The sequence below is a fragment of the Oncorhynchus mykiss genome, chromosome 13 (genome assembly GCF_057628025.1).
Source record: "Oncorhynchus mykiss isolate SJ-2025 chromosome 13, ASM5762802v1, whole genome shotgun sequence".
NCBI classification, from domain to species: Eukaryota; Metazoa; Chordata; class Actinopteri; order Salmoniformes; family Salmonidae; genus Oncorhynchus; species Oncorhynchus mykiss.
The window spans coordinates 10,458,081-10,485,220 of record NC_143034.1 but is presented as its reverse complement, the minus strand read 5'-3'; the positions used below and the strand labels follow the sequence as shown (position 1 = coordinate 10,485,220).

Sequence of the window (27,140 nt, the reverse complement as noted above, 5' to 3'; positions counted from 1 at the left end):
AATATTAATCTAATACATTTACGAGGAGAAACAGTTGGATCAAATGGGGAGTTGTTGTGTTTTTCAGCAGGATTTACAGATCTTTAGACAAACAAGTAGTCCATATTATTACTCCGTCAGTGACCTTCTCCAACCATGGATGTCAGAAATACATGCAGCCTGAAGTAGTTTAGGATTACTGTATGACCCTGCCTCATAGAGATGGTATCAAACCTGCTGAACTGTTCGTGAAACTCCAATCTGATCCCATACAGACCATGGTCAATTTACAAGAAACGTGCCAAAGCAACAGATCATTTACAATCCCAACATGGCCATGTTCAGAAATGGGTGTATCAGAAATACATCCAGCTTCCACAGCGATATATCTCAGGTCATTTGGCATTGGTTTATTGGCAGATCTGCTGCAATTTGAGCCGTACACCAGGGGATATGACCATATATGGAACAGACTTCTAACTGATATGACCATATATGGAACAGACTTCTAACTGATATGACCATTAAACAGACCAGTCAAATACCTGCTTCTTTTGGACAGCTTTATTTTTAGACTTTAACATGTAAACACAACAGAGATTGCAGGAAGTAAAGGATATGGAGAATTTTCCAAATATCATTATGATACGAGTATCTTTTGTAATAGTCCATAATAATACAGAAAACTCTAAAAGGGGATGTCAAAAGAAAGATACAAAATAAAAGTCCTGCTGGTGGAACAAAATATTTGTGAAACAAAACATTTAACCCCCCTCGGAAAAAAAGTTAAACAAATGTAAAATATATGTCAACAATCCTTCCTTCAACAGACCCTTCTGTGGATTAAATGTGGTGAAAATCCACAAAATAATGATTATTTTTTCGTTGCTCTAGTTCCTTCAGGAATCACCCTAATAGCTTCTCTAATACAATAATGTGGCACACAGACTGACTTTCGAGATAATCTTCCTTCTTCCAGTAGTTAATGTTTCCTCTTTCAGAACCTGTTCATAATGTTCAGCAGATTAGCTCAGTAATCCCTCCCAGTTGTGCACACCACAGACCTCTAATGCAGACCAGAGCTTCAATGCTTGGCCCCGCCTCCACTGCCCCCTAGGGGATGGGATGTGCAGCACGTATCTCTCTTTAACTCAAATAGTGTGAAGGGCTGTGTGTTCTTAACAACTATTGGCTAGTTCTTCTGTTTGAAAATAAATGGGGCGGGGCATCGGTTGAGCCTGCTGCAACGATTGGATTAGAACAAGCCGCTCTCCCTCTGCTCTCATTCCCCAGTCACACGCTCGGCTCTGTTTCATTCATGGTTATAAGTCTCTCCAAACATCGTGTATGAATCAGAATCCATAGCTATTCAGATGTTGTTAAATCTAGTTATTTCCTGATTGACTTTGCTGAGCGTTTATGTTTTTTTTTTCTCGGCATGTCTACCAGGACCAAGTTTGGGAAACCCTGGTTTAGTTCGTCTACTTTGTCTGTCCGTATAATTATTCCATTGCCGACGTCTGTTAAATTACGTTATGTCGTGATCCAAGCCCATGCTTGCTTGCTATTATTATTTATTCTCGCCGAGGCATGTTTACCAAGAAACAGATCATTAAAAAATATCATGATATTTATTTTGGTTGTATAAATGTTGTGGCGTAAATGTCAGGAGGGAAAGGTTTTGCTCCCCTCCAAAGTGAAACAATACATGGGGCAAGATAATTCAAAATAACCTAAATCTGTGTCTGGAATGCATGCAGGCAGTGGTAAGCAGCCATCCATTAGGCGATGTATTAGCCTATTTAGTTTATCATTGAATAGGACTAAGTAAGTAAACCATAGGCATTTTCATCAGTCGGGGTCTTTTACCTTTGAACAACGTGTGTGAAGGAACATAAGGATGTGCTCTGACATGCGCTGTGAGGTGTAGGAACATAAGGATGTACTCTGACATGCCCTGTGAGGTGATTTACCAGCATTTAAGGCGCACGTCCGGGTTTCCGATCACGAGTAAATACGATTATAAGTATCAAGTGTGATAAAATGAATACGATTACTAATACTGAGATGAGATCTGCACAACCCTAGTTTATATGCAAACGGGGGTATGAATTGTTGCCATAATTGTAATCCTAACCAAACCTTCATGTACCCGTTGTTACTCAGTCACTTACCAAACTTCGTTTTTATGACCAAAATGATCATATTCACACTTTGTAGTCAATTTTGACACTAGAGTAAATGTTTGACTCATATCATGCATCATAGGCCGTTTTACAAACGAGAAGTTGGTTTTTAAGGGCAGTCGACCTTTAACTGCTGATTTGGTAATCGGCTAGACCTCTATGGCAGCTGTTATATCTGGGATGACTGAAGACCTGATGATAGGAGCTTCTGCTTTATAGTTCTGCAATTTATCCCACGAACAGGGCCATGTAGCAACAAGTCCTACTATGTCAAACAGTCATAATAACATTACACTTTAACATCGCAATCATCTCAATAACGCACCGGCTTCTTAGGCATTGATCAATGTGCAATGTTAAATTAAAATATTTCTACCATTACATCTAAGCCAATATGAAAACAATTTCGATGAAAATTAGCAAATCAACTTGGATGGAGGTACACAACACCCTCCCCTACTCACGCCATGTTCCGTTCAGCCATTATCGAGAACCACATACCTGATTTTTAACAGGGTCGTTAAATGTCGTAAATGTTCCAACTTCAAGTAATTATTTCTCAAAGATACGGATTTGGAAATCGCATGTTGACCATCTTAGAGAATGGTTTGTATAGTTGGCGTTTTGTTTTTGTGTTGTGTTGTACGTGAAACAAAATATTTCACCCCCCCCCCAAAAATAATGATTATTTTTTTGTTGCTCTAGTTTCTTCAGGAATCACCCTAATAGCTTCTCTAATACAATAATGTGGCACACAGACTAACTTTCTAGCTAACCTTCCTTCTTCCAGTAGTTAATGTTTCCTCCTTCAGAACCTGTTCATAACCCACTTCCCTCTTCCTATTTACTTGTTGAACACTACATCTGTTCAAATTCATAACATTGAAGTGACATCAGTGTGGAACCAATGTGTCTGATCAACTTGCCCTCACACTCCATGGCCCTGGGACAGGACCTTTCTCTTTAGGTCATATAGGATCATGATTCCAGAGTCTCTTATTGGTTGCATTGCATTAATGAATGGTTAAGTGCCACGTCATATTGCAATGCCATATGATGTGGTTAACTGATATGTTAATGAACATCAATCCAGGCGTTCTGAGAACTTGCATGCGTCTTCATTGTTGTCAGCATGGAGGGTGGCCATTTCACAAAACCTGCAACTAACGTAATCTGACAGAGTAGGTAAACTGCTCACTGCTAACAAAACCTGCCTTCTGACACCATGTATCTAGTCTGTGTTGGCTGACTGTTGGGCCTTCATTCCAACCTCTCCCACCACTCTGGATTCTATTTATAGCCATCTCATAAAAGTGTGACGCCTCGGCTATGTGTGAAGCCTCCGCTATGCTGACAAAGCTATTTAGCATCTAACTCATTGCAATTTGAACCCTCTGGTAAATCTGGAAAAGTATAGCATTACCAAAACATTAAAATGCTTTTTCCTAAACTGGTTATTGATTGTGTAGCAGATGGGGGATCTGTGAACCTCAGTCCTCAGCGTCTCCACTTGTGCTGCTGAATAGTTAGCTTTTTGGTGGCGCGACTGGTTAAGATGCTTCAGGAGGTCATGTGTTTGTGAGAGACTTCCTGGGTTTGAGCCTCGGTACAGTGCAGTCTGATAGTATTCAGACCCCTTGACTTTTTCCATAATTTGTTACGTCACAGCCTTATTCTTTAAGGGATTACATTTTTTTCCCACCTCATCATTTCCTCACCCCACACACTACCCCATAATGAAAAACCAAAAACATGTTTTTAGAAATATTTGCAAATTTTAACAAAAACAAAAAAACTGAAATATCATATTTACATAAGTATTCAGACCCTTTACTCAGTACTTTTTTGAAGCACTTTTGACTGCGATTACAGCGTCAAGTCTTCATGGCACACTTGTATTTGGGGAGTTTCTCCCATTCCTCTCTGCAGATCCTCTCAAGCTCTGTCAGTTTGGATGGGGAGTGTCGCTGCGCAGCTATTTTCAGGTCTCTCCAGAGATGTTCGATCGGGTTCAAGTCCGGGCTCTGGCTGGGCCACTCAAGGACATTCAGAGGCTTGTACCGAAGCCACTCCTGCATTGTCTTGGCACATTCCATGTCTCAATTGTCTGAAGGCTTAAAAATGATTCCTCAACCTGTCTCTTCCCCTTCATCTACACTGTTTGAAGTGGATATCTTTGGTCATCTATGAACCTTTGAACATCTGCATTGCGTGCTGTTTTGGGGTTTCAGGCTGGGTTTCTGTACAGCACTTTGTGACATTGTCTGATGTAAAAAGGGCTTTATAAATACATTTGATTGATTGACATAAATGACATCAATGACATCAATAAGGGATTATAGCTTTCACCTGGTCAGTCTGTTGTGGAAAGAGCAGTTGTTCCTAATGTTTTGTACACTCAATGTATTAGTTATGTACTTACCATACTACCAGTATATTCTATTTACAACATGCATCAAGTAGCAAATACCAACGCACTAGGCTCGTCCATACTGAGAAGGCATGATCTAATGAAGGCTATGGGGAACGTGCATCAAGATGGCAGAACAGATGCCACATCATTGTTTCAGCTCCATCCACAGATTTTTATTCTACAGTCTGTGACATGGTTCAATGTGCCAATATTCTGAGTCTGAAAAGACGATTCTCTTCCTCAATAGTGTGCAGGGAATTCATACTAGATGAAAAGCCTGAATGACATCCTGGCATTATAAAATATAACTGCGTATGTAACATAAATTACAAACAATCAATTCAATGTAATGCAACAAAGGTAATTCAGCCCTGAAAGGCAATCATTTCTGGCAGGCATGGGACACAGTTAAAAGGCAATAATCATACAGTTAAGATAAACATTTTGAAAGATGTTCCATTGTGTTTCCTTCTACACACACGTATCTACTGCAGTGATCCCTCTACACACCACAGTAATCCATAAATACTTCCTGCCAGACAGCCCAGGGGAAGCCCTTGCCGAGTACAGCCGTTGATCCCCAGTTTCCTAAAACACTCACGCATGTTGTCTATAAATATGCTAGCCAACCAACTGTCAGGGAAAGCCCTCACTACTGTTTTGACAATGCTTTAGTCTCCTCTGATTCCCAGCCAGGATTTCTTTCAGGCACCTTCCACTAACCTTTGCAGTGGCAGGCAAAAGAAAACCCCCTTGCGTTGCCTCTTCTAACCTTGGTGTTCAGCGCCCTCTATTGGAAAGTTGTTATACTAAATGTTGTTTGGAGTTTTGATATAAATAGAAAGGCCCATGTGGCGGGTCATGTTCATTAAGGCAACAAAACATATTCAAAACATTTTGCAGTGGAAAACAAAATCATTTCTGCGGCACCGGAAGAAATCTAACAATATATTACTGTGTTTATAATGTGTATTTCCGTGTTTATCACTGTGTTTATAATGTGTATTTCCGTGTTTATTACTGTGTTTATAATGTGTATTTCTGTGTTTATCACTGTGTTTATAATGTGTATTTCCGTGTTTATCACTGTGTTTATAATGTGTATTACTGTACTTTCTCTTAGAAATTAAATGACATTTTATTACCATAAAAACACGAATCATTACAGCAGTGTATATCTGCCGAAAAGCTTCTTTGCAAATGCAAACTGTCTAATGATAAAACAACATCACATGTGTGATTTATTTTCTCATTTATATGGATATAATATCAGTAAAAGCCAGAACTAAAATCTTCAGTAATTTGGTCAGATGCTCTATCGCCATTTCTGTTTATGCAGTGTGTCCACAACAGATTCATATTTGCATAATCTGTGACAAACTTCAAATGCAAAAATCTGGTTTGTTGTTTTCTGAGAACGTTGTTCTGAGAATATCCCTACATTTCCACTTAGTGTAAAGAGTTAAAACTATAACTTTTACGTTATGGATGGTGTCAGGGGAAAAATGACATACTTATCTGATTTGTTTGATATTAATAGTAAACAGTTATATATTTAACTAAGATTAAGACTGGCCTGCTAATACTGAGTTTTTATGGTGTCCACTCTAGCTTCCTGCAGTTAGTCTGGGCGTCTGGTTAAGGAATGGGTTTTGCTAGGGATAGCTTGAGCTGACAATGGTGATAAACACCTAAAAGCTGGCATTCTATAGACAAGATGTGGTGTGTGTGACCCGAGATAGAGAGAGCCTGGAAGAGTTTATAGCAATGCCTCATTGTCTCATCTTCCTGGCATCTGGGAAACTAAACCGGGTTGGAAGTTAATTAACATCCCGTGCAGATAACCAGGAGATATACCAAGGTGGCTTATGGGAACGGTAGAAATGTCTGACTGAGCATTTAGGGCCTATATAAGATCTCTGTTAATTCATTATCAGCTATGCTCTCTGCAACACAACTTGGAGTGTGCGGTCGACGATTTCGGTCGACCGGTCGACGGTTTCATTATTAGAATAATTAATCGATGTTGAATAAAGATGATTGTTTGAATAATAACGAATAATGAATAATTGTCCAAGTCTTTCTCTGTACTGAAATTTCCACTACAGTGGTCAGTCCTTACATACATAGCTCAGTCTAAGAATTTGATAGTGGTTACATTTCTCCATCCTCATCCCTCAGATGTTTACCAAAAGAGGTTACCGCTTTGTTGGGGTGTCTGCTTTGTTGTTGTTGGAATCCCAAATCGCTCCATTAATTAAAGTACAATATTTTATGGTTTAAAAACTGTTTGCTGAGTAATAAATCCACAGTCACAAAGGAAGTGTATGTAGATCCACATGTTTTTAATCAATGCTCAACATTTCACCATAAAAATCATATTTTATGCATCACAGGAAAATGGTAAGACTTTGATCTTCAATACTTTGGTCTTGTTTATTCAGCAACTTCTTTTCCCTGTAAGAAGAAAGAAATAATATAATGGATCAGTAATAATAATGAACATGATAAATATATGGATAGAATATAATGGATCAGTAATAATAATGAACATGATAAATATATGGATAGAATATAATGGATCAGTAATAACAATCAACATGATAAATATATGGATAGAATATAATGGATCAGTAATAACAATCAACATGATAAATATATGGATAGAATATAATGGATCAGTAATAACAATCAACATGATAAATATATGGATAGAATATAATGGATCAGTAATAATAATGAACATGATAAATATATGGATAGAATATAATGGATCAGTAATAACAATCAACATGATAAATATATGGATAGAATATAATGGATCAGTAATAACAATCAACATGATAAATATATGGATAGAATATAATGGATCAAGTCTTTAGTGCTCAGTGCTCAGCTTGGATTTTAGATGTTGAAGTACTAACTGAATTACTCTCATTAGATTGTTTAGCCCTTCCTGAAATGTTCTTCTTAGGGATCTTCAATACAGTTGAGTGTAAAATGTCTGTATTGACCTCTGAGAAGACTGAATCATAGGTGGTGTTGATGTGGTCATATTTAAACATGAGTCAGGTACAGGTTTAGCAGCAGTTCTGTACCTTTCCAGAGTCACGGGTCTTGGCTCTGAGCTTGTTGACCTGAGTCTCAGCGATGTCAGCACGCTCCTCAGCCTCCTCCAGCTCATGCTGAACCTTCCTGAACTTAGACATGTGCTGGTTTGCTGCTTCCTCCTGGGTGAGGAAAGGAGAGGGAGAGCAGAACATCAGCATTTAAAGTTTGAAACCAGGAAGCAAATTACTATTCTGTTTTTAAAGGTATTTAAAAAAACGAAATACAAAAAAAGACAGCTTTAGAATAGCAATGTATACAGGGAGCTAGATGATACAGCAGAGGAAGTGAGTGGCAGAACGGGGGACCAATCCGCTGCCTCCAGCACGATCACTAGACCAGCCCCCAGCGCAGCAAACACTCAGAAATTTTTATAATTTCTTAAGCAATTACTTGTAATATCAGTTGAGTCATTGATGACAGGTGTGCTGTAGCAACACTTCAACTAAACCACATGGACATTACGTTTTGTAGGGGGAAAAAATGTTTCTTTTCAGAGTATTTGACTAAGTCTGTGACTCACCGCTTCCTCAGAATGCCTCTTGTAGGCCTTCACTTTCATCTGCAGCTTATCTACCAGGTCCTGAAGTCTGCTAACGTTCTTCTTATCCTCCTCAGTCTGTGAGAGAAGAGCAAAGAATCAATGCCCCAATAGTTTTATACACAAACCTGTCTGTGTTAGTTCATTCTTCACAAACTTGACACTTTCTCTTACCTGGTAAGTAAGCTCCTTGACTCTGCGCTCATACTTGCGGACTCCCTTTACTGCGTCTACACCTCTTCTCTGCTCGGCCTCCACCTCAGTCTCGAGCTCACGCACCTTTGTGGAAGAAATACATGTAGGCATTTGTTTGAGGTGGTGAAATCAGACGTTTTGTAAAACAGAGGTATAGTCTTCTACTCAGTCAAGTCATTTCATTATTTTAATTGAAGTGGTCTGTAATAATAACATAAACTTTTCATTAACTAGGTCAGTGGTTCCCAAAGTGAAATTTACATTTAAATTTGTTTATGAATATTTATAGCAATAACAGATTAAACAGCCAGGGATCTTGGCAAAATGTTTAGAGGGTGCAATACAGTACAATGTAATATTATTTATCCACAATGAATGTTATTAACTCTTAGTTTAAATAACGGGTCTGGGAGGCTCTCAACTCAAATTCTTCTTGTATTTGTAACATTACTATTTATCAATGTTGTCATGCGTTTAGTGGTGTATGGTGCAGTACCAGTATGGCAACTAGAGGCCGCCACTCGTATGTTTTAATGTTGTGACATTGCTTCTATTATGGAGCTCGCGCTCTGGCAGTTGAGAGTAGTTTGCCAAGTGAGCCAACAGAAAGACAGAAGCACCGACATAAATACATTTTTACGTCTTAATTTTGAAGGTAAGCGAGTGTAAAAATCACCATATTCAAACGGTACTGTTTCTGGAGTGTGTACATATTTTTGTACAGATGTTATGTTGTATTTTCAGGTTTTATGAACTTATTAAACTCCGCTAGCCTAAAAGCTAATTCAGCCATTAGCCTGCTAGCTGGTAGCCCCGCATAGCAACGCTAGCTTCCCTAGCAACGGCCAGTGAATGAGACGTAACAATAGAGAGATAAATTATTACTATGACATCAATTCGATGAATGTATATTATATTGTGTGTTGATATTTATTGGGAATTATTATTATTATTATTATTATGAATGAAATGGCAGATTAGAAGAAGTCTGCTGAGACAACAGTTTAAGCCTGAAGGAAGCAACTAGATGAATACGTTTGCGTCTATTTAAAGGTTTTGGATCAACTCCACTAAATAAATGTAAAATTATTATAATTGGTTTTGTTGTGATCATAAATTCACTGTAATGTAAGCTTTAAAACTGCAACATTTTCTCTCTGATGCAAAGAGGGGGTACTTGAGGGCCTGAGACTTGATTAGTCCAGTGATGCACTGCAGAAGTCATAGTAAATCTGAGTGGATGCAATTTTTATCGCACTTTAAAGTAGGAGTTGTGTTCTGATATTATGAGGGGGATCTCTGATGAATTCGCTACCACAAAAGTGGTCCTTGCCACAAAACAGTTTGGGAACCCCTGATCTAGATGGGTTATTTGAGATAAAAAGTAATTACAAAATGCTCCTGTGTATTTTAACATGATCAAATACATTTCCAGCAATCAGTCTTTCAATCCACCCTAATCCACCCTGCAGGTATCTCACCCTGGACTCCAGTTTCTGGAGCTGCTTCTTGCCTCCCTTCATGGCCAGATTCTCAGCCTCATCCAGGCGGTGCTGCAGGTCCTTGACTGTGACCTCCAGGTTCTTCTTCATCCTCTCCAGGTGAGAGCTGGTGTCCTGCTCCTTCTTCAGCTCCTCAGCCATCATGGCCGCCTGGAATAGTAGTTTGTTTAATTTATGCACCAATGTTAATGTCCCTCTCAGATCTTTGTTGTTCTTTACCAGCCCAGCTACCATTGGACCTTAGGGACCAATTAAGTTGATGTAATTCAAGGACTCACATCAGTGATTGCCTTCTTGGCCTTCTCCTCTGCATTCCTGGCCTCCTGGACGATGTCGTCCACCTCTCCCTGCACCTGCACCAGGTCAGTCTCCAGCTTCTTCTTGGTGTTCAGAAGGCTGGTGTTCTGAAGGAGGAAGACGATTTGTTTGACCCCAAGGAGAACTTACAAGTCACAAGACTGAAATTATGAAAATCTAAGGCAAGCACGGTCAATTTCCAGGTGTGTTTAAATTGTTTGCTTGGTTGAGTTTCATTAGAAATGGCATTTGACCAATACCTGGGAGTGCAGCAGTCCAACACGCTCGCTGGCGTCTACCAGCTCAGTCTCAGCCACTTTGCGGCCTCTCTCTGTCTGCTCCAGAGCAACTCTCAGCTCCTCGATTTCAGCCACCATCAGACCGTTTCTGCGCTCCACCATGGCTGCCTGCTCCTTCATGTCCTCTGCGACACGGACAGCATCATCAAGGTGCAATTGGGCATCCTGGGGTTCACAATGACATACGTTCATTAGGACTTGTGGAAGTAGGGGTGTTTCACAAACAAATCTCTAGCCATGTTCAGGTTTTTGAGCCTGATGTCCCAGTCCCTTTACCTTGAGCTGTCCCTGGACATTCCTCAGCTGTTTCTGGGCCTCAGCGGCCTGCCTGTTGGAGTGGCTCAGCTGGATCTCCATCTCGTTCAGGTCTCCCTCCATCTTCTTCTTCACCCTCAGGGCATCATTCCTGCTCCTGACCTCAGAGTCCAGGGTGCTCTGCATGGAGTCAACCACCCTCTGGCTGTTCCTCTTGATCTGCTCCATCTCCTCGTCCTTCTCAGCGATCTTCCTGTCCACCTCACCCTTGATCTGGTTCAACTCCAGCTGCACACGCAGAATCTTGGATTCCTCGTGCTCCAGTGTTCCCTGGACAAACAGAGGCAGTCAGGCCAATTGTGTTCAATACATTTGAATGTAGGAATTAAATATATATGACTACAATAAACTCCAATACAAGGATCATTGGACTGTAGCTGGTGTTGGCTAGTTTAACACTGCTTTTCCCATCAAACAGCTGTAGTTTGTACCTCAGCCTCCTCCAGAGCGGTCTGGATCTCAGACTTTTCTGTCTCCACGGTCTTCTTGGCCTTCTCCAGCTCATGGATGCTCTTGCCAGTCTCTCCAATCTGCTCAGTCAGGTCAGAGATCTCCTCTGCACACACACACACACACACACAAGAAGTTTAGACTTGGGGGATTTTAAGTGGATATGTCAATGTACTGAAGTTGATATTGAATCATAATAACAGTGAATTAATTAACAGCAAATCATATTGCTAATTAAACATAAGCCAAATAGAATCACTGTCAAATGCTCACGTTGCAGGTTCTTGTTCTCTCTCTTCAGAGTCTCCAGATGATCCAGAGCCTCCTCGTAGGAGTTCTTCATCTTGAAGAGTTCAGTGCTCATAGAGCGAGCCTCCTTCTGAGCTCCTTCCAGCTCAGCCTGGCCCTCCTCATACTTCTGCTTCCACTCTGCCAGAACCTAGCGAAATACATGGGATTTTCATTGGAAGTCATTGATGAAGAGTTTTTAAATTAGAAATATGCAACAATTATAAACTTGATAAAAAAATATAGCTTTATTCATTTTCACCTTGTCAAAGTTCCTCTGCTTCTTGTCGAGGTTGGCGGCCAATGCGTTGGCTCTCTCAACATCAATCATGAGGTCCTCCACCTCTCCCTGCAGCCTCTGCTTGGTCTTCTCCAGGGAGGCGCACTTGGAGTTGGTCGCCTCAATGGTCTCCTCAGCATCCTGCAGACGCTGGGCCAGCTTCTTCCTGTTGGACAACAGAGGGTGGTTTGATGGTGTGAAAGAAATGTTACAATACATATTGATGTAACATTTTGTCAGAGCCCCCTACCACCCTCACCATCCACACAATATCTGAGTTTATTATGTTGTGTGCGACTCACTTGGCCTCCTCCAGCTCCTCTGTGCGCTGGATGGCATCAGTTTCATACTTAGTCCTCCACTGAGCCACCTCACTGTTGGCCTTGGACATGCCGCGTTGCAGCTCTGCCTTGGCCTCCTGCTCCTCCTCAAACTGCTCCCTCAGGAGGTCACAGTCATGGCGGGCAGACTGAACACCGTGGGCCAGTGCGTTTTTAGCCTGTGAGAATGAAAGACAAGGAGAGATGAGTGAGATAGTCAAACACATTATGGTCGAAGTCTCTGAGGGTGGAGAGACAATAGGAGTCTCTGAGGGTGGAGAGAGGAGTCTGTGAGGTTGGAGAGACAGTAGGAGTCTCTGCGGATGGTGAGACAGTAGGATTCTCTGAATGTGGTGAGATAGTAGGAGTCTCAGAGGGTTGCGTAGTCACAGTCTATATGAAGATATAGCTCTAAACTCTGTGGACGCAGAGTCCATTTTGTGTCCCTTACCTTGACCTCCTCCTCAACTGCCCTCTTTAGCTCCTCCACCTGCTGGGTGAAGGCCTGTTTGCCTCTGGTCAGCTGAGACACCAGTGCTTCCTTCTCCTCCAGCTGGCGACCAAACTCACCTGCAGGGACAGAGGGACATCTTGTTAATAGGGTCTCTGTTCTCTAAGATTGAAAATGTATTTTGAGGTACCATAGGGAATGTTAGGTGGTGAATAGTACAGTATAAATTATGTGGATACAGCCCCCAACATGTTATTGTGTTTTACTGAAGGAAAGCATTGGCTTATTGTTCATTGTTGATGGTACCATTTTCTGTCAGGAGTCTGGCCCTCTGTCCACTGATGTCGTTGACCTGGCGAACATTCTCATCATTCTTAGTCTTGAGCTCGCTCAGCTGGTCCTCAAGAGTACGGCACATCTTCTCCAGATTGCCCTGTTAGTGAAACATGTACCATCATTACTTTATATGTGGGACTCCTGTCAACTTCAGTTCACTTGAATGGTAATGTAGTTGACCCCCCTCAATACTGCTTGATCAAAACATCACTACTCACCTTAGCCTTGGCGACGGCCTCCATGTTGCTGGAGAGGTCATCAATCTCCATCTTGTACTCGCTTTTCTCCTTCTCCAGCTTCTGCTTGACACGCTGCAGGTTGTCGATCTGCTCCCCGAGCTCAGCCACACTGTCGGCCTGCTTCTTGCGCAGAGCGGCGGCTGTGGCCTCATGCTGCAGGGTGGACTCTTCAAGATCACGACGCAGCTTCTGGAACTCAGCCTCACGCTTCTTGTTCATCTCAATCTGAGCAGCAGTGGCGCCTCCGGCCTCCTCCAGCCTCTCGCTGATCTCCTCAAGTTCCCTGGAGAGATCGGCCCTCTGCTTCTCAACCTTAGCCCTGGCAGCACGCTCAGCCTCAATTTCCTCCTCCAGCTCCTCAATACGGGCCTAGAACAGGGGCAGGAGCAGGGGGATGAACACTACAATACAGTTGAAACAATTGAACCTCACAAAATAATAATAGTATGTATATTTTGCATAAATGTGTTTAATACGAAGCCAGTTACACTAATATATTCAGTAGACAGTGTCCCATTAAGGAACCAAAACCACAATGTTAAGAAACACCATCTTCCAACCTACTCAGCTGTCAGAAGCCAACTGGAAAAATGTTTGCTACCAGAATAATCTTTTTCAAGAATTGATTCAAGTCTGTGCTTTTCTGTACTGAAGCTTATATCCTGTACTGTACCTGGAGTTCCTTGATCTTCTTCTGCAGCTGAGCTCCCAGAGACTGCTCATCCTCAACCTTGCTGAGGAGCTGGGTGGTCTCAAACTCCTTCCTAAGAAACACAAACACGTTGATTGTAGAGTTGGTTTTGGTTTGATAGTGTAAAGGCAGAGGATAATACCATTCACTTTGCTTTTAAGAATCACATGCAAATAATAATTAATAATTACAATAGTTAGTCAAGAACAACCATTATAGCAGGTAATACTGTATTCATTTGTTTGTGTTTACTTCTTGATTTTCTCATCAGCTTGTTGCTTGTCATTCTCCAGGTCCATTATGGACTCCTGGGCCAGTTTCAGATCTCCCTCCAGCTTTCTCTTGGATCTCTCAAGGTCCATACGGAGCTTCTTCTCTTGCTCCAGAGAACCCTCAAGCTAGAAGATAAAAACACATATATTGTTAAAATCTAAACAACTGAAGATAATATCATCTTACATACTATCATGGCCAAAATGTCAAACTCCACTCACGTCGTCCACTTGCTGTTCCAGCTTGGTCTTGGCCTTGGTCAGAGTGTTGACTTTGTCCTCCTCTGCCTGCAGGTCATCCAGTGTCTGCTGGTGGGCCTCTTGGAGGGCTTTCTTCTCCTTGGTCAGCTTGGCAACACTCTCATCCATAGACGCCATCTCCTCTGTCAGGTTTTTAACCTGAAAACGGCCACATCAAAATTAGTCTTTGGTCACTTCACCATAAAGGGGAGATTTAGTTTGTTAAATATTGCATTCATTTAATTTAGATTTGCACAGCATTAACAATTACTGTACTATATATTCAACACTAGATGTCAGTGTTCACCATGCCAGTGTACTGAATGGAAGTCATAAATGAGGTGGAGTAGAACATGCAATGAATGTTGGGAGTACCACGCAACTGAAATTCCTCCGTTGTGTCTTAATTTTTCCTGCACCCACAATACAACTTGAATTCCAATTCTGTAAAGCTATGTTTTGAGTTGATTATTGTTGGTTAGACTGTCTATGGTAAGACACAATACCTTGTTTTCAGTGGCGTGCTTCTCCTTCTCCACTTTGGCCAGGGTGAGCTCCAGGTCATCAATGTCCTTCTTCAGCTCAGAGCACTCATCCTCCAGCTTCCTCTTCTTAGCAGTCAACTCAGCATTGATCTCCTCCTCATCCTCCAGCCTCTCGGTCGTCTCTTTGAGTTTGGCCTCCTGCTGGATCTTGCTCTTGATGAGCCCCTCGCACCTTTCCTCAGCATCGTTCAGACTCTCTCCTTCCTGGTTTCAGAACAGCAGAAAAAAAATCAGAGGCCTCACTTTGTGTATTGAAGGTCAGATTAAATCAATAGAAATTCATGAAATATATAATAATGGCAATAAAAACATGTTAAACCTTCACAGTGTGTTCATATGTGTTTGTGGGTTTGTATGTATGTCTGTCTGTGTATTTGTGTGTGTGGATGTGCCCTTATGAAGCTTGTTGCTGACTCACAGATGCTACTTGGAGCGCCAGGTCGTTCTTCTCCTGCGTCAGGGACACCAACTTCTCCTCCATTTGCTTCTTTGTGGCCAGAGCCTTGGCCAGGTCTGCCGTCATCTTGTCATAGTTCTCCTTCATGTTGGCCAGCTCCTTCTCAGTCTCAGCGCTCTGCAGCAGGGGCTTGATCTTGAAGTACAACTTCATCCATGGCCAGGTTTTGACATTCATGAATGAGCGGATGTTGTACTGGATGGCGTAAATTGATTCTCTGGTCGACAGAAAGGAGAGTGACATGGTGAGTGACATGCTTAAAGCTACATTCTGGGATTAGATGAACAACAAAATGGGGCCCCACACCACTGTTTGTTAACAGCTGAGGAATGGAGCTAGGGAAATGTAACCCCTATTAAATTCATAGTGAGTGCCCTAGATGCAATGACTGACAGTCATGCTAAGCTCATGAGACATTTTATATTCTTCCAGAATTAATGGATAAATACCACAAATTTAAATGCCAATTGAAAAGCCAAATCCGAAACTGCAGCTATAAAGCTAGAATCCTTAGTTGCTACATCCATTTCTGGACTTATAAATGAATTAACCCAAAAGCTTTAGTTGACCATTATAAGATGTACTTTCTCATTCTGAACAACTCACAGCATATATAGTATGTAATCATGCATTAGATACAGGTGGTTGACAGAAAGCTTTGCCAAGATGTCTACTATTCCTCACCTCCTCTCCATCATCTTGCTAAACTCTCTCCTCATGAGGAATCCACGGCTGAGAGCCTGGACCATGCCGACCAGAGAGGCCAGCTTCTCATCTCTCATCTCCTCCAGGACACCCAGCAGACCGGCTTTGAAGAACACCTGAGACACAGGTTAACACGGTCAATGGAACCACAGATAGAAAGGCTTGAATCAAAAGAGGGGAACAACACCACTAGATTGATTTAAACAACATTAACTTTGCAATAGTTGCAAACAAACCATGTGACAGGTTGTTTCTAAGTTGTTAGTTATTGTACAGTTGTAGATTAATAATGTACAGATACATATACCTGCAACTATACCACTCTATCACAATGCAAATTATAATGAGTTTAGTTTCTCTTCTATACTTGTGATGAATAAACACTACAATGTTTTTCCACCTTTTCCATTAGTTAAATGAAGAAGAAAGAACAAAAGGATGGATAGATCAACTGGGGAGATTTTATATGGTACAGGTTTAAATTATTATTCAAGCTGTGTTTTGTTGTCAGATTTTGCTGGGGGGGGGTATTTGACTGACCTTGGTGTGTCCAAACTTGTAATCCTCGTGATTCACATCAATGGACCCAAGCAGCTTCTCAGAAGCCTTCTTGTTGTCCATGAACTGGCCCTCAGGGATGACACTGGCATTCAGTACTTTGTACCTGAATGAGGAGACATTTTTAACATGTCAAGTTGTAATATGTTGGTTATATTTCGTAAAAGGTAAGACTATTCTGATGCTGGGAAAACCCTTGGAGCAGATATTTTATGTGGTGTGTGCGTGTGTGTGTGCTTGTGCGTATGTACCTCTGCTTGAAATCAGCATAGATGATTCTGCTGGGGAATCCCTTCCTGCAGATCCTGATACCCTCCAGTACACCATTACACCTGAGCTGGTGGATAACCAGGAAGTTCTCCATCAGACCTGGTAAAACAAAACAAGTCTCTTTTAATACTAATAAACAGGTTAAAGATTGGAATGGTTGAGGTTACTGATACTGTACTGATAAGATGACATATTTAACTCAATATTTCTTGTACCTGGAGTCTTTGACTCGTTGGGGATCAGGCAGCGCACAAAGTGAGGATGAGTGCTCCTCAAGTTGGTCATCAGCTTATGTAAGTTCTCCTGTAAGGGGGTTACAAACCATTTTCTCAGGCCGACTGTAATTTAGAATAATTGCACCTTTTGAAGGACTGAATCTACACATTTCAAAAGCTCACCCTGAACTGGGAGGACACAGTCTGCATGGAACCACCCTTCTTCTTGCCTCCTTTCTTGGCTTTATCTGTTAAAATGGGGAAAAGTTAAAGATGACTAGAAAAGTACATTTCCTAGAGCGGGTGGAATAAATAGAATAATAAAAAGAGTATGTAAGAAATCTAGAGTGGTCTTGTCTTCAGCAAACACACTAATTATAAACCAGAGAATCTCTGGTTAACTTCACACTTATCTAGAGGCAAATGCTGTCAATCAGATTGTGTAGAATAACACCTATTGTATGATTTGAATTAACCAAGTGTATGAATAAATTAACCTGGTGAAAACACCCTGAGAAATTGCTATACATTCAAAGATTTTAAAGAACATTCGGTCTAAGTTATATAAGTGCTTAATTAAATCATTTGACGTGATTCTAGTCTTACCCTCAGGTGGTGGAGCAGGATACAGAGCAGCCAGAATTTTGACTCCAGACTTCTGGTACAGCTGACAAACTGAGTCGTTCAGGGGATCCTTGTTCTTCTCCAGCCACCCAGTGATGTTGTAGTCCACAGTTCCGGCGTAGTGCACCAGGGAGAAGTGGGCCTCTGCCTTGCCTTTGGCAGGCTTGGGCTTCTCAAACGCCTTTGTTTTGCCAAGATGCTGGGCGTACAGCTTGTCCTTGAAGGTAGTGTCTGAAGACTTGGGGAACATGCACTCCTCTTCAAGGATGGAGAAGATGCCCAATGGCTTTACGAAAAGAGATGTATATCAAATTAGTGATATTTCCATTTAGGATCACATTTATTCAATTAGTAAACATGCTATTATAGGATTATAATAATTTAGGGACACATAATAGGAAACATATTGAGTTCTCAACAGTCAGATAACTTGTCAGGGCATGTATTCATGGGTGCCAAGGGAAGCCAGGCTTCCCCCCAAAAATGACACATTATTTTATATCTTTCGTCTCACTTAGCAAGAGGCTGAATGTATCTCTCCAGGTAAAGCATGTTAGCGAGCCAAACTGCGCCCCTCTTTCTCTGTATGTGTAGCTCTTCTATCTGATGCTGTCAAAACTAATATGATATTGTAACATTGAATACATGGGAAGAAGACGACGAACATTTGGCCTCAGTTGATATTTCTTTTATACAATAACAGTGAATCAGAGTTGAGCTAAACTGAGTGAGCTAATCTGTGAATGGTCCTGGTGCACCAAAAAAATTGTGAAATGAAGCCAGTTTGAATTTGGCTTCACATCAATCCAAACATCATAAATTGTTGCATCTCATTGTTGTTGTCCTCCGGTGGATAGCTTGCTAGCTAAAATGGGCCCTTTCCTAAAGTAGTCATGGATAGAGACAGGGACTTGTCCTCGTAGCAGCAATTCTGATCCAACCATAAATTCATACATTGTTCTTTTGGTCTGAGAGTATGGGAGTTCAACATGTAGCTAGATGTAGAAGGCTAATGTTAACTAGCTGGCTAATCGTTGCCCAGGAAAGGAAGTTAGAATAGCAAGCAATGGTTTTAGCCAGGTTGCCAAGGACGACAACAAAAATGTAAAGGTTGTACTGTATGACAGAGACTGTTTCAGCAACATGAAAGTTAGTCAACATGTTTTTTTCTACTCACATAAATTAGTACCATGGACAGCCACATGATATTTAGCTGACGGTGATTGGGAATAAACTCGTTTTTTGGAATCTTTAAGTTGTCACTGTATCAGACTAAGCATGGGTTATTTGATGATGTTGAAAGGTTGAAGTTGAACTGGTGCTGGAATACTGGAGGGAGGCAGCTCCTGTTTTCTTTGCGACTTGCAGTAACTCTCCGTGGTTCTAAGTCAATAGATGTTTAGTGGTTCGAAAATGGCAGAAAAATGTACTTGACTGTTGTAGAATGTTGTAGGTCATGTAACTGTTTGTTACATTCATTATGCTTTGTGGACTCCATGGGACAGATGTTGCTCTCCGGTTTTGTGATGAAACAAAGATGTGGTTGAATTTATTCTGCCACTGTGTCTACTTTTTGTCTCGGTCTTAGGCCTGTATATTATATCACAGTGGCAAGGCATATAAACTAACAGGTTTTAGGGCAAACAACGCAATTATCACAACACACAGGTTGTAATATGGATTTGTTTAGACTGTTTTGGCTTTCCCAGTAATTTAAACAACACGCCGCTACTGTACGTTGTACCACAGGGATAATATATGGTCCATTATAACGGTCCATTATAATCCTCACAGACATCTTACCTTCTCAATAAGCTCAATGCAGGCAGCCAAGTCCATGCCGAAGTCAATGAAGGCCCAGACGATTCCCTCCTTCTTGTACTCCTCTTGCTCCAGGACGAACATGGTGTGGTTGAAAAACTGTTGCAGCTTCTCATTGGTGAAGTTGATGCACAGCTGCTCCATGCTGTTATACTGTTGATGGAATTTTAAAAGGGATAATTTCATCATACAAGACTGTAATCCATCTCAATCACAACTAATTGTCTTGTTCTGGTCTCATACTCACATCAAAGATCTCAAACCCGGCAATGTCAAGCACACCGATATAGAACTGTCTTGGATTCTTGGTGTCCAACATCTCATTGATACGGATGACCATCCACAAGAACATCCTCTCATAGATGGACTTGGCCAGAGCACTGACTGAGTTATTAACCTGCAATGATAATACCTCAAATTAATACATGAGATATTGACCATGTCCAGTGATGAGGTGAAACAAGCTTGGGAAAAACAAAAGCAATGCACTCGTCCCCAAAATAATTCTGGTTCACAGAGAATGGAGGATGCTTTGTTTGGCCTCCATACCTGAGGCACAGTCTGTCCCTTGGTCACATACTCATTGCCGACCTTCACTCTGGGGTAGCACAGAGCTTTCAACATCTCAGCTGAGTTCAGGCCCAGCAGGTAGGCGATTTTATCAGCCACTGGAGAGAGAACCAACAACGACAGACTCAGGGACACAAGATCACTTGTTTCTGATTTCACACTGACAAAAATAGTTTGGGAAACTTCTTTGTGGGCTAGATTTTGATTCACCCACATTTGTGGAGGTTGGAATTTGTTCTCTAAAAATGATCTCCTGCCTGACTTTCATGTGGCACTGTCTGTCTTAGGTGTTCTATTTCTATGTTGGGGACTGGGAATGGGACTAATGCTCTACATATTGTATATCTATGAGTGGGACTCACCCTCTGTGCCGTCTGGCTCGGCCTGCTCCTCACGCTGCTTCTGCTTGAATTTCAAGTTTCCATGGTGCAATACAGCTCCTGTCAGCTTATAGATGCCAATCTTCTCTTCATTAGTGAATCCCAGGATGGTAATGGCATCCTGGCATTAAAGAGGAAGTACAACAGAGATTAACTGAATGGTAGTTTGCTCAGATACACTACAGTTCTGTGCTGCTCACTGCAAAAGAAATGGGATAGATAGATTTGACTGGCTTCTCTGTTCCACATGATTGCGCTTGGCAAACACATTAGTAGATGGCAGCACAGTTCCACAGTTCCACAGGGCACTTAGTGGTGCTCTATAGTGGAAGGCATGAAGAGTTCCTTGAGGCACATGCCTAACTAACACAAGGCATTTAGAATCAAACAAAAACACATAAAATTCCCAGCTGCCACCAAGTTGGAATTTCACAGTACATTCAGTGTGTATGGTGGTACTATCCATTCCATATCAAGAGTTTGGTTAACCCTTTGTTTGTCTCACATCTGTGGCATCCAGCTCGTCATTGTCATTAATGCTGGCCACAGTGATCTGTCCCTGGCTACACATGGGGAAGTCGTAGGGGTTGGTGGTGATGAGCGCCATTTCTGTGGACAACGGAGAACAGCTTGTCAGTTAAATCTCTTAGAATTCTGCTCTCCTACCTTTACAGTATCTCTCCCTCCTTTACTCAATAGATGGACTCAATGATACATGTAGTATATAATGAATAGCATAAAGAGGAGACTGAGACTTGTGGACTAGTGCATCACAGTGATTTACTTGATAGATATTTCCCAAAGACCTGACCCATGTCTAGATGCCTTGTTACCTTGGATGTAATCATTGTAATATTATTATTAGTGTGGATTATGAATATTTTTATATATTCCATAAATGGGGGTGGGAATAATTTCCTCTGGACCTCTACTTTGTCGTACCAACTAGCTCAGGTTTGTGGCCTGTCATCATCTGGAAGAAGATGTGGTAGCCTCTCTCATCGGGCAGCTGGAAGGAGACTCTGGACTTCTCCAGCAGGTCTGAGGGAGAAAGAGATAGAGAGAGGGAGATAGAATGACACAAAGAAAGAGTAGAGAGAGAGAGAGAGAAAATTAGATAATTTGTTGGATATCTTTACATTTAAATGTATCTCTGTGAATTTAGGAAAGCATTGAGAAACAATCAAAACCAACTCACAGGTCTCAATGTCAGCTTTAGCCAGTTTACCAGCTTGGAAGTGAATCCTGATGAATTTACCCTGTAGTAGAGCAAGGGGGTTAGAAACAAATAAATCAACATTTGACTTTGATAGACCTCTTTAAATGTTACAGTTTGTTGGACAGATGTTGGATCTATTGATACAGATGTAGGTTATTGATGTAGGATCCAGTTTGCTACAGCAGGGGAAAATAATCCTGCAGCAACAGGAAATGTGAATCATTATGTGGATTATAAATAATGGATTTGATTATTTGTTTATTTTTTTGTAGGGGTTGATGAAGCAAATCAAGTCTGACATTTTAAAGAGGAAATTGCAAACTTTAGAACCTTGAAAACACGACAAGTTTGAATTTCAAATTTTCAGCAATGACATATATATATATATATATATCTTATATATATCTTAAATGTGTATAACAATAGGGAATTACAGAATAAAAGTATTCCCAAAAAAGTTTATGCCCTTCATACTTACAAAGCGAGACGAGTTGTCGTTCCTCACTGTCTTGGCATTACCGTAAGACTCCAGCAGAGGGTTAGCTGCAATGATCTGATCCTCAAGAGACCCCTGATTGAGACAAACACAAGTTGCTCAGAAACTGGTGACAAGGTCAAGTTAGTTTTTCTCAATTGCTTAAAAGAGGATTCACCACTGGAAAAACAGTTTACACAACCAACCAAACTGAAATGTGTTAAAAAGGCAAACATAAGAACAACCTACCTGCATTTTGCCAGGTTCTGCTTCCTTCTTGGCCCCAGACACTGCAATGGTGGCAAAGTACTGGATGACACGCTTGGTGTTGACAGTCTTTCCTGCACCGGATTCTCCACTGGTTTATATGACAGAGAAAGAGGGGGTTTTAGTTACATGTTTGAGTGTCAGATTGGCTTTCTCTAAGAAATAGCATAGAAAAATGCACTGTTAACCTGTGTTCTGACATAAGTCTTTAACAAATAATCCTTCTCATCGACTCGTTATTACACATAACCTGATGCTCTAATCCATTCATAATGTCATGTATTTCATCACACCAAGTGACACAACTTATTACAATAGAAACACTTTCTCAAGTGACATTTTAGTAAACAACTTACGTAATCAGGACGGACTGGTTCTCCTTATCTGGAACCAAAAAACACATTGCTTATCATACTCAAAACACATGGGGACATTATTTAATTCATAGCATCATCATGAATTTCACTTTGGAGCATTTTCCATTCAAGGGTAGTGAGATCAGATTTTCCCAGCAAACTGTTCTAACCTAGACTAGAAAACAGTAGATACCTCTCTGAAGCATATTTGAACTTCTATTGATCCATCCATCCATCTATAAGCACTTCTATAAGCACTGAGATCCATACCCATTTATGGACATCCATCCATCCAATCATCCCTCCCTCCCTCCCTCCCTCCCTCCCTCCCTCCCTCCCTCCCTCCCTCCCTCCCTCCCTCCCTCCCTCCCTCCCTCCCTCCCTCCCTCCCTCCCTCCCTCCAATCATCTGTCCCTCCATCCATCCAATCATCTGTCCATCCCTCCCTCCCTTCATCCATCCAATCATCTGTCCCTCCATCCAACCATGTAGCCTTCATCCATCCATCCATCCATGAGAGCTCGTACCAATCATCATGAACTGAAAGGCATTGTCAGAGACAGAGAAGATATGGGGTGGAGCCTCCACTCTCTTCTTCCCTCTGTAGGCGTTGACAACCTCTGCGTCGTACACAGGGAGCCACTTGTAGGGGTTCACCGTGGCACAGAAGAGCCCAGAGTAGGTCTGGATGAAAGCATAATTAATTTAGGAGATTAACAAAGTCAGATTGACATTTACCTGGATTTATGTGAGAATGTGGGTGTACTTTGGTAAACTGATGTGGGTCTACTGTATTGATACAGTATGTTTTGGTTCCATTCATTTATGTGTAGGACTGTATGTGTGTATTTATTATCTTCATGTATGTGTGTGTTTGTATGTGCAGGTTTCTTACATAGATCATCCATGCTGCATAACGCTCTTTGAGGTTATACAACACAGAAGCTTCATTCAGGTAGGTCATCATGGCCATGTCCTCAATCTTGTCGTACTTAGGGGGATTCATCTCATAGATGTCTGCATCTTTGAACTCTTTTCCTTCCTGAAACAGTCAGAAATCTAGATTACACACAGATCAAACTGGACATGACAAAATGCTTTTTGCTCATTAAATACAAGTTTAATCATTAAAAAAATATACATCCACATTTAATCCAACTACTTAGTTATCACCCACTGACACATAACTGGTGATTCTTGTTGAGTCAACATTCTATTTCATTTTTAAATAGCAGCAATAACAATGATGTTTTTGAAGGTTATATAATGTCTACAAAAAACAATGAAATGCTTCTTTATATATTTTTTGTTATTGATTTCTAATTGCCTATAGACATTGTTTGGATCATTTCAATGATTTTTCAAAAAATAGAGTAATTGCACAAACTTGAATACTTTTCAGATCAGGCTTACCTCCTTAGTGCCGTCAGGGTTCGTGACTGTTACAGTACACTTCCCGTCGGCCCTGGCAGTGACCAGACCCTTAAGGTACAGCTCCACCTTGTCTGCCACATAGCAGGCGTTCTTTGAATCAAAGGGTGCGGCTTGTGCCTCCATCCTCTCCTTCTCAGACTTACGAAGGTATATGGCAGCCTTGCCGTAGATTTGCATCTCAGCGTCCGTACTCATGGTGACGGATAACTAGGAAAGAGATGAAACAAGAAACATGATTGACTCTGTGGTGCTTCCTCAACAGAGTTAGGTGAGTGGTATCTCTAACAGAATAATCTCATCACTTTTTATGTGGAGACTCAAACCATGTCTCACCTTCTTTTTCCCCTCCTACAGATGAATGTGTACTTCTTGGAGGACCCTGTGAAACATGAGAGTGTTGTGAAAACATACAAGTCTAAAGCTTTATCATTGAACCCCTGAAGGGCTAGAAAACATTTAACTCAATCATTACATGTCAAATTCAACTACAGGTGCAACTGGTAACTTTAATTTTCCTAGTGACAACTCACTTTAACTACACATTCTGTCAAGAATTCAAATAAATTCCCATAAAACCCAGATACATTCTAGAACACCAACTCAATTTACAAACAAGTGCCGTAAATGAAAGTTACTGATTTAAAGTAAAAAATATTAAGTAATTTGTATATTTTTTTTTACATATTCAACCAACGCCACTTGATTGCATATAGTCAAATCATACAAGAGACATGCAGAAGTCAATTCAAACAGTGCAGTTAGCTACTTCCTCAGTTGTTGAGTACAAAGATGAGACAAATATACAAATCTAAGGAGGTGGAGAGGTCTTACCACAGAGGAAGAAGGTATCTGACTTATGGATGCTGGGGCCTCAGCCTCCTTATATCTGGTTGGAAGTGCCAACCAAGCAAAAGTTAATTATGGACCACTCTGGGAAAGGACATGGATTGGATGAGAGACCTCAGTGTGTCTGTGTCTCACTAGCACCTCCCACTTCCCAGGAGCACCACACTCCCATTACATTACTTTTTAATGTCATATTTGTCTCTGAATTGAATTTCACTGAGTTTACGTAAATGATAGATGTCATTACTAATAATTATGACAATATCAAAAGTTTAATTCATCCCAATGTTACTTCCACTGAACCTCATATACTGTAATGGACTGAGTCCATGTTGCTTCTACTGAACCTCATATACTGTAATGGACTGAGTCCACGTTACTTCTATTGAACCTCATATACTGTAATGGAGTGAGTCCATGTTGCTTCTACTGAACTTCATATACTGTAATGGAGTGAGTCCATGTTGCCCCACTACAACTAAAATAGTTTTCATTAAGTCTAATCTGACCTTATTTAGTTCCATTTTAGTTGCATTAATCCTCATCAACAACTTGATATATATATGTTTACCTGTTATTTATATTGTTTAGCTTGTAAACACATCTGAACTGTCTCCTCACCTCATGCTTGTGATGTAGATGGTCGTTACCTCGTGCTTTGCTCACTTTGATTTATCACCCTGGTGGAACCATATTAAATGAATATTTAAATCTAGAACAGAAACATTTAGGCTTTCAGTAACAGCTTATAAAACCGTTAAATCTAATGTGTTATTTATCTACAGTATGATCTATTAAAAAGATTCTCGAGACGCTTTTATTTGTCTCACATTTCAGTTGGCTAAAACGGTCCAGTAGGATTCTTATGACTTGCATAACAACATATCAGTATTTCAATCATCTTATCCACTCATATTGCTGACAGCGATATAGCTGCCTCAAACTTTAATTACACTTTAAAGTTAACCACTTAGCAGCTGAGCTGGCTTCAATAAAACTGATATAAGATGAATAGTTACAATAAAGTCATTCCTTTACATTTACAATACGTTTAATACCTTTGCATTCAAACGATTGTTTCAATGTTATTTGTGTCTAATATGGTGCAGCCAAATGAATCTTTAATAGGGTGAATCCTTACGGAACATTCAGATAGAAATGTATTGTGAAGAACAGATATGACTGTCTGTCAGATAGAACAAGGAATTATGTCAGCTCTATTTAATACATTTCTATCAGCAATGTTCAGAACATTTCACCTCACTGAATACACCCTGTTTGTTCAGGGTCCGTGTCCACCCAGCACATCAGTACAAGAAGCCCCATATCTGCTGGATACACTAGTTGAGCAGGGTGACCATCTGGAAGGATCCCATCAAGGACTTTTCATTTCTTGGACTGTGATCTTCACTACAGCCAAGGTTTATTGTTTGGTATATCTGCCAACACCGCCTAATTCTGGCACCAATACCACTGTTATTAGAAAATATATTTACTTGCCATGTTTGTGGGTTGATTGAACATTAGCACCATGCAGACATTCAAGTTATTTTAATGTGCAAAGATCTTGCATGATATATGACCTGTGTTTTTGTATTTGAGGGACATGTTTAGCTCCAAACTTTCTCTGGGCAGAAGTTACCCTCCGGGATAAAACTGACCTTAGATCAGTGTCAGAGGAATATGTACAGTTGTCATACCCAACTAGACAGCTGTGCATTTTTCCCCAAAGACCTCAACTGACTTTACAGCCATGGTCTACTCACAATGCAGTATCGAGATCTGGGCTGGGGTCAATCAGGCCAATTCAGGAACCAAACTGAAATTGTGCATATGCACTTCCGGAGCTAGGAACACAATCATTTACTGCACTGCTGGAGCCAGAAACACAATCATTTACTGCACTGCTGGAGCTAGGAACACAATCATTTACTGCACTGCTGGAGCTAGGAACACAATCATTTACTGCACTGCTGGAGCTAAGAACACAAGCATT

General features: G+C 40.9%; 1 protein-coding gene across 2 annotated transcripts in view; it reads right to left on the bottom strand.

Moving 5' to 3' along the window:
• Nucleotides 1-6,902: 6,902 nt before the first annotated feature.
• LOC110494893 (myosin heavy chain, fast skeletal muscle) overlaps nt 6,903-27,140 on the bottom strand; it is a 64,434-nt gene continuing 44,196 nt past the window's right edge. The window contains exons 1-39 of one of the 2 annotated variants that reach the window (XM_090195004.1): nt 24,278-24,505; nt 23,760-23,906; nt 23,392-23,548; nt 22,865-22,892; nt 22,491-22,599; nt 22,245-22,337; nt 21,746-21,806; nt 21,490-21,588; nt 21,053-21,156; nt 20,530-20,668; nt 20,147-20,265; nt 19,845-19,994; nt 19,580-19,750; nt 17,759-18,062; nt 17,336-17,400; nt 17,153-17,240; nt 16,919-17,036; nt 16,650-16,773; nt 16,089-16,225; nt 15,366-15,621; nt 14,909-15,151; nt 14,385-14,561; nt 14,143-14,288; nt 13,873-13,963; nt 13,179-13,568; nt 12,931-13,057; nt 12,625-12,743; nt 12,156-12,352; nt 11,836-12,019; nt 11,559-11,724; nt 11,267-11,391; nt 10,797-11,105; nt 10,482-10,685; nt 10,203-10,328; nt 9,904-10,074; nt 8,402-8,506; nt 8,210-8,305; nt 7,677-7,808; nt 6,903-7,035 (exon numbers count right to left, since the gene is read on the bottom strand). In XM_090195004.1, the coding sequence (XP_090051130.1) occupies nt 7,015-7,035; nt 7,677-7,808; nt 8,210-8,305; nt 8,402-8,506; nt 9,904-10,074; nt 10,203-10,328; nt 10,482-10,685; nt 10,797-11,105; nt 11,267-11,391; nt 11,559-11,724; nt 11,836-12,019; nt 12,156-12,352; nt 12,625-12,743; nt 12,931-13,057; nt 13,179-13,568; nt 13,873-13,963; nt 14,143-14,288; nt 14,385-14,561; nt 14,909-15,151; nt 15,366-15,621; nt 16,089-16,225; nt 16,650-16,773; nt 16,919-17,036; nt 17,153-17,240; nt 17,336-17,400; nt 17,759-18,062; nt 19,580-19,750; nt 19,845-19,994; nt 20,147-20,265; nt 20,530-20,668; nt 21,053-21,156; nt 21,490-21,588; nt 21,746-21,806; nt 22,245-22,337; nt 22,491-22,599; nt 22,865-22,892; nt 23,392-23,548; nt 23,760-23,906; nt 24,278-24,493 (5,814 nt within the window). In that variant the 5' untranslated portion in view covers nt 24,494-24,505 and the 3' untranslated portion in view covers nt 6,903-7,014. Of the gene's footprint in view, nt 7,036-7,676; nt 7,809-8,209; nt 8,306-8,401; nt 8,507-9,903; nt 10,075-10,202; nt 10,329-10,481; nt 10,686-10,796; nt 11,106-11,266; nt 11,392-11,558; nt 11,725-11,835; nt 12,020-12,155; nt 12,353-12,624; nt 12,744-12,930; nt 13,058-13,178; nt 13,569-13,872; nt 13,964-14,142; nt 14,289-14,384; nt 14,562-14,908; nt 15,152-15,365; nt 15,622-16,088; nt 16,226-16,649; nt 16,774-16,918; nt 17,037-17,152; nt 17,241-17,335; nt 17,401-17,758; nt 18,063-19,579; nt 19,751-19,844; nt 19,995-20,146; nt 20,266-20,529; nt 20,669-21,052; nt 21,157-21,489; nt 21,589-21,745; nt 21,807-22,244; nt 22,338-22,490; nt 22,600-22,864; nt 22,893-23,391; nt 23,549-23,759; nt 23,907-24,277; nt 24,506-27,140 lie in introns of those variants that run through there. The other variant, XM_090195005.1, reaches the window with a different exon arrangement.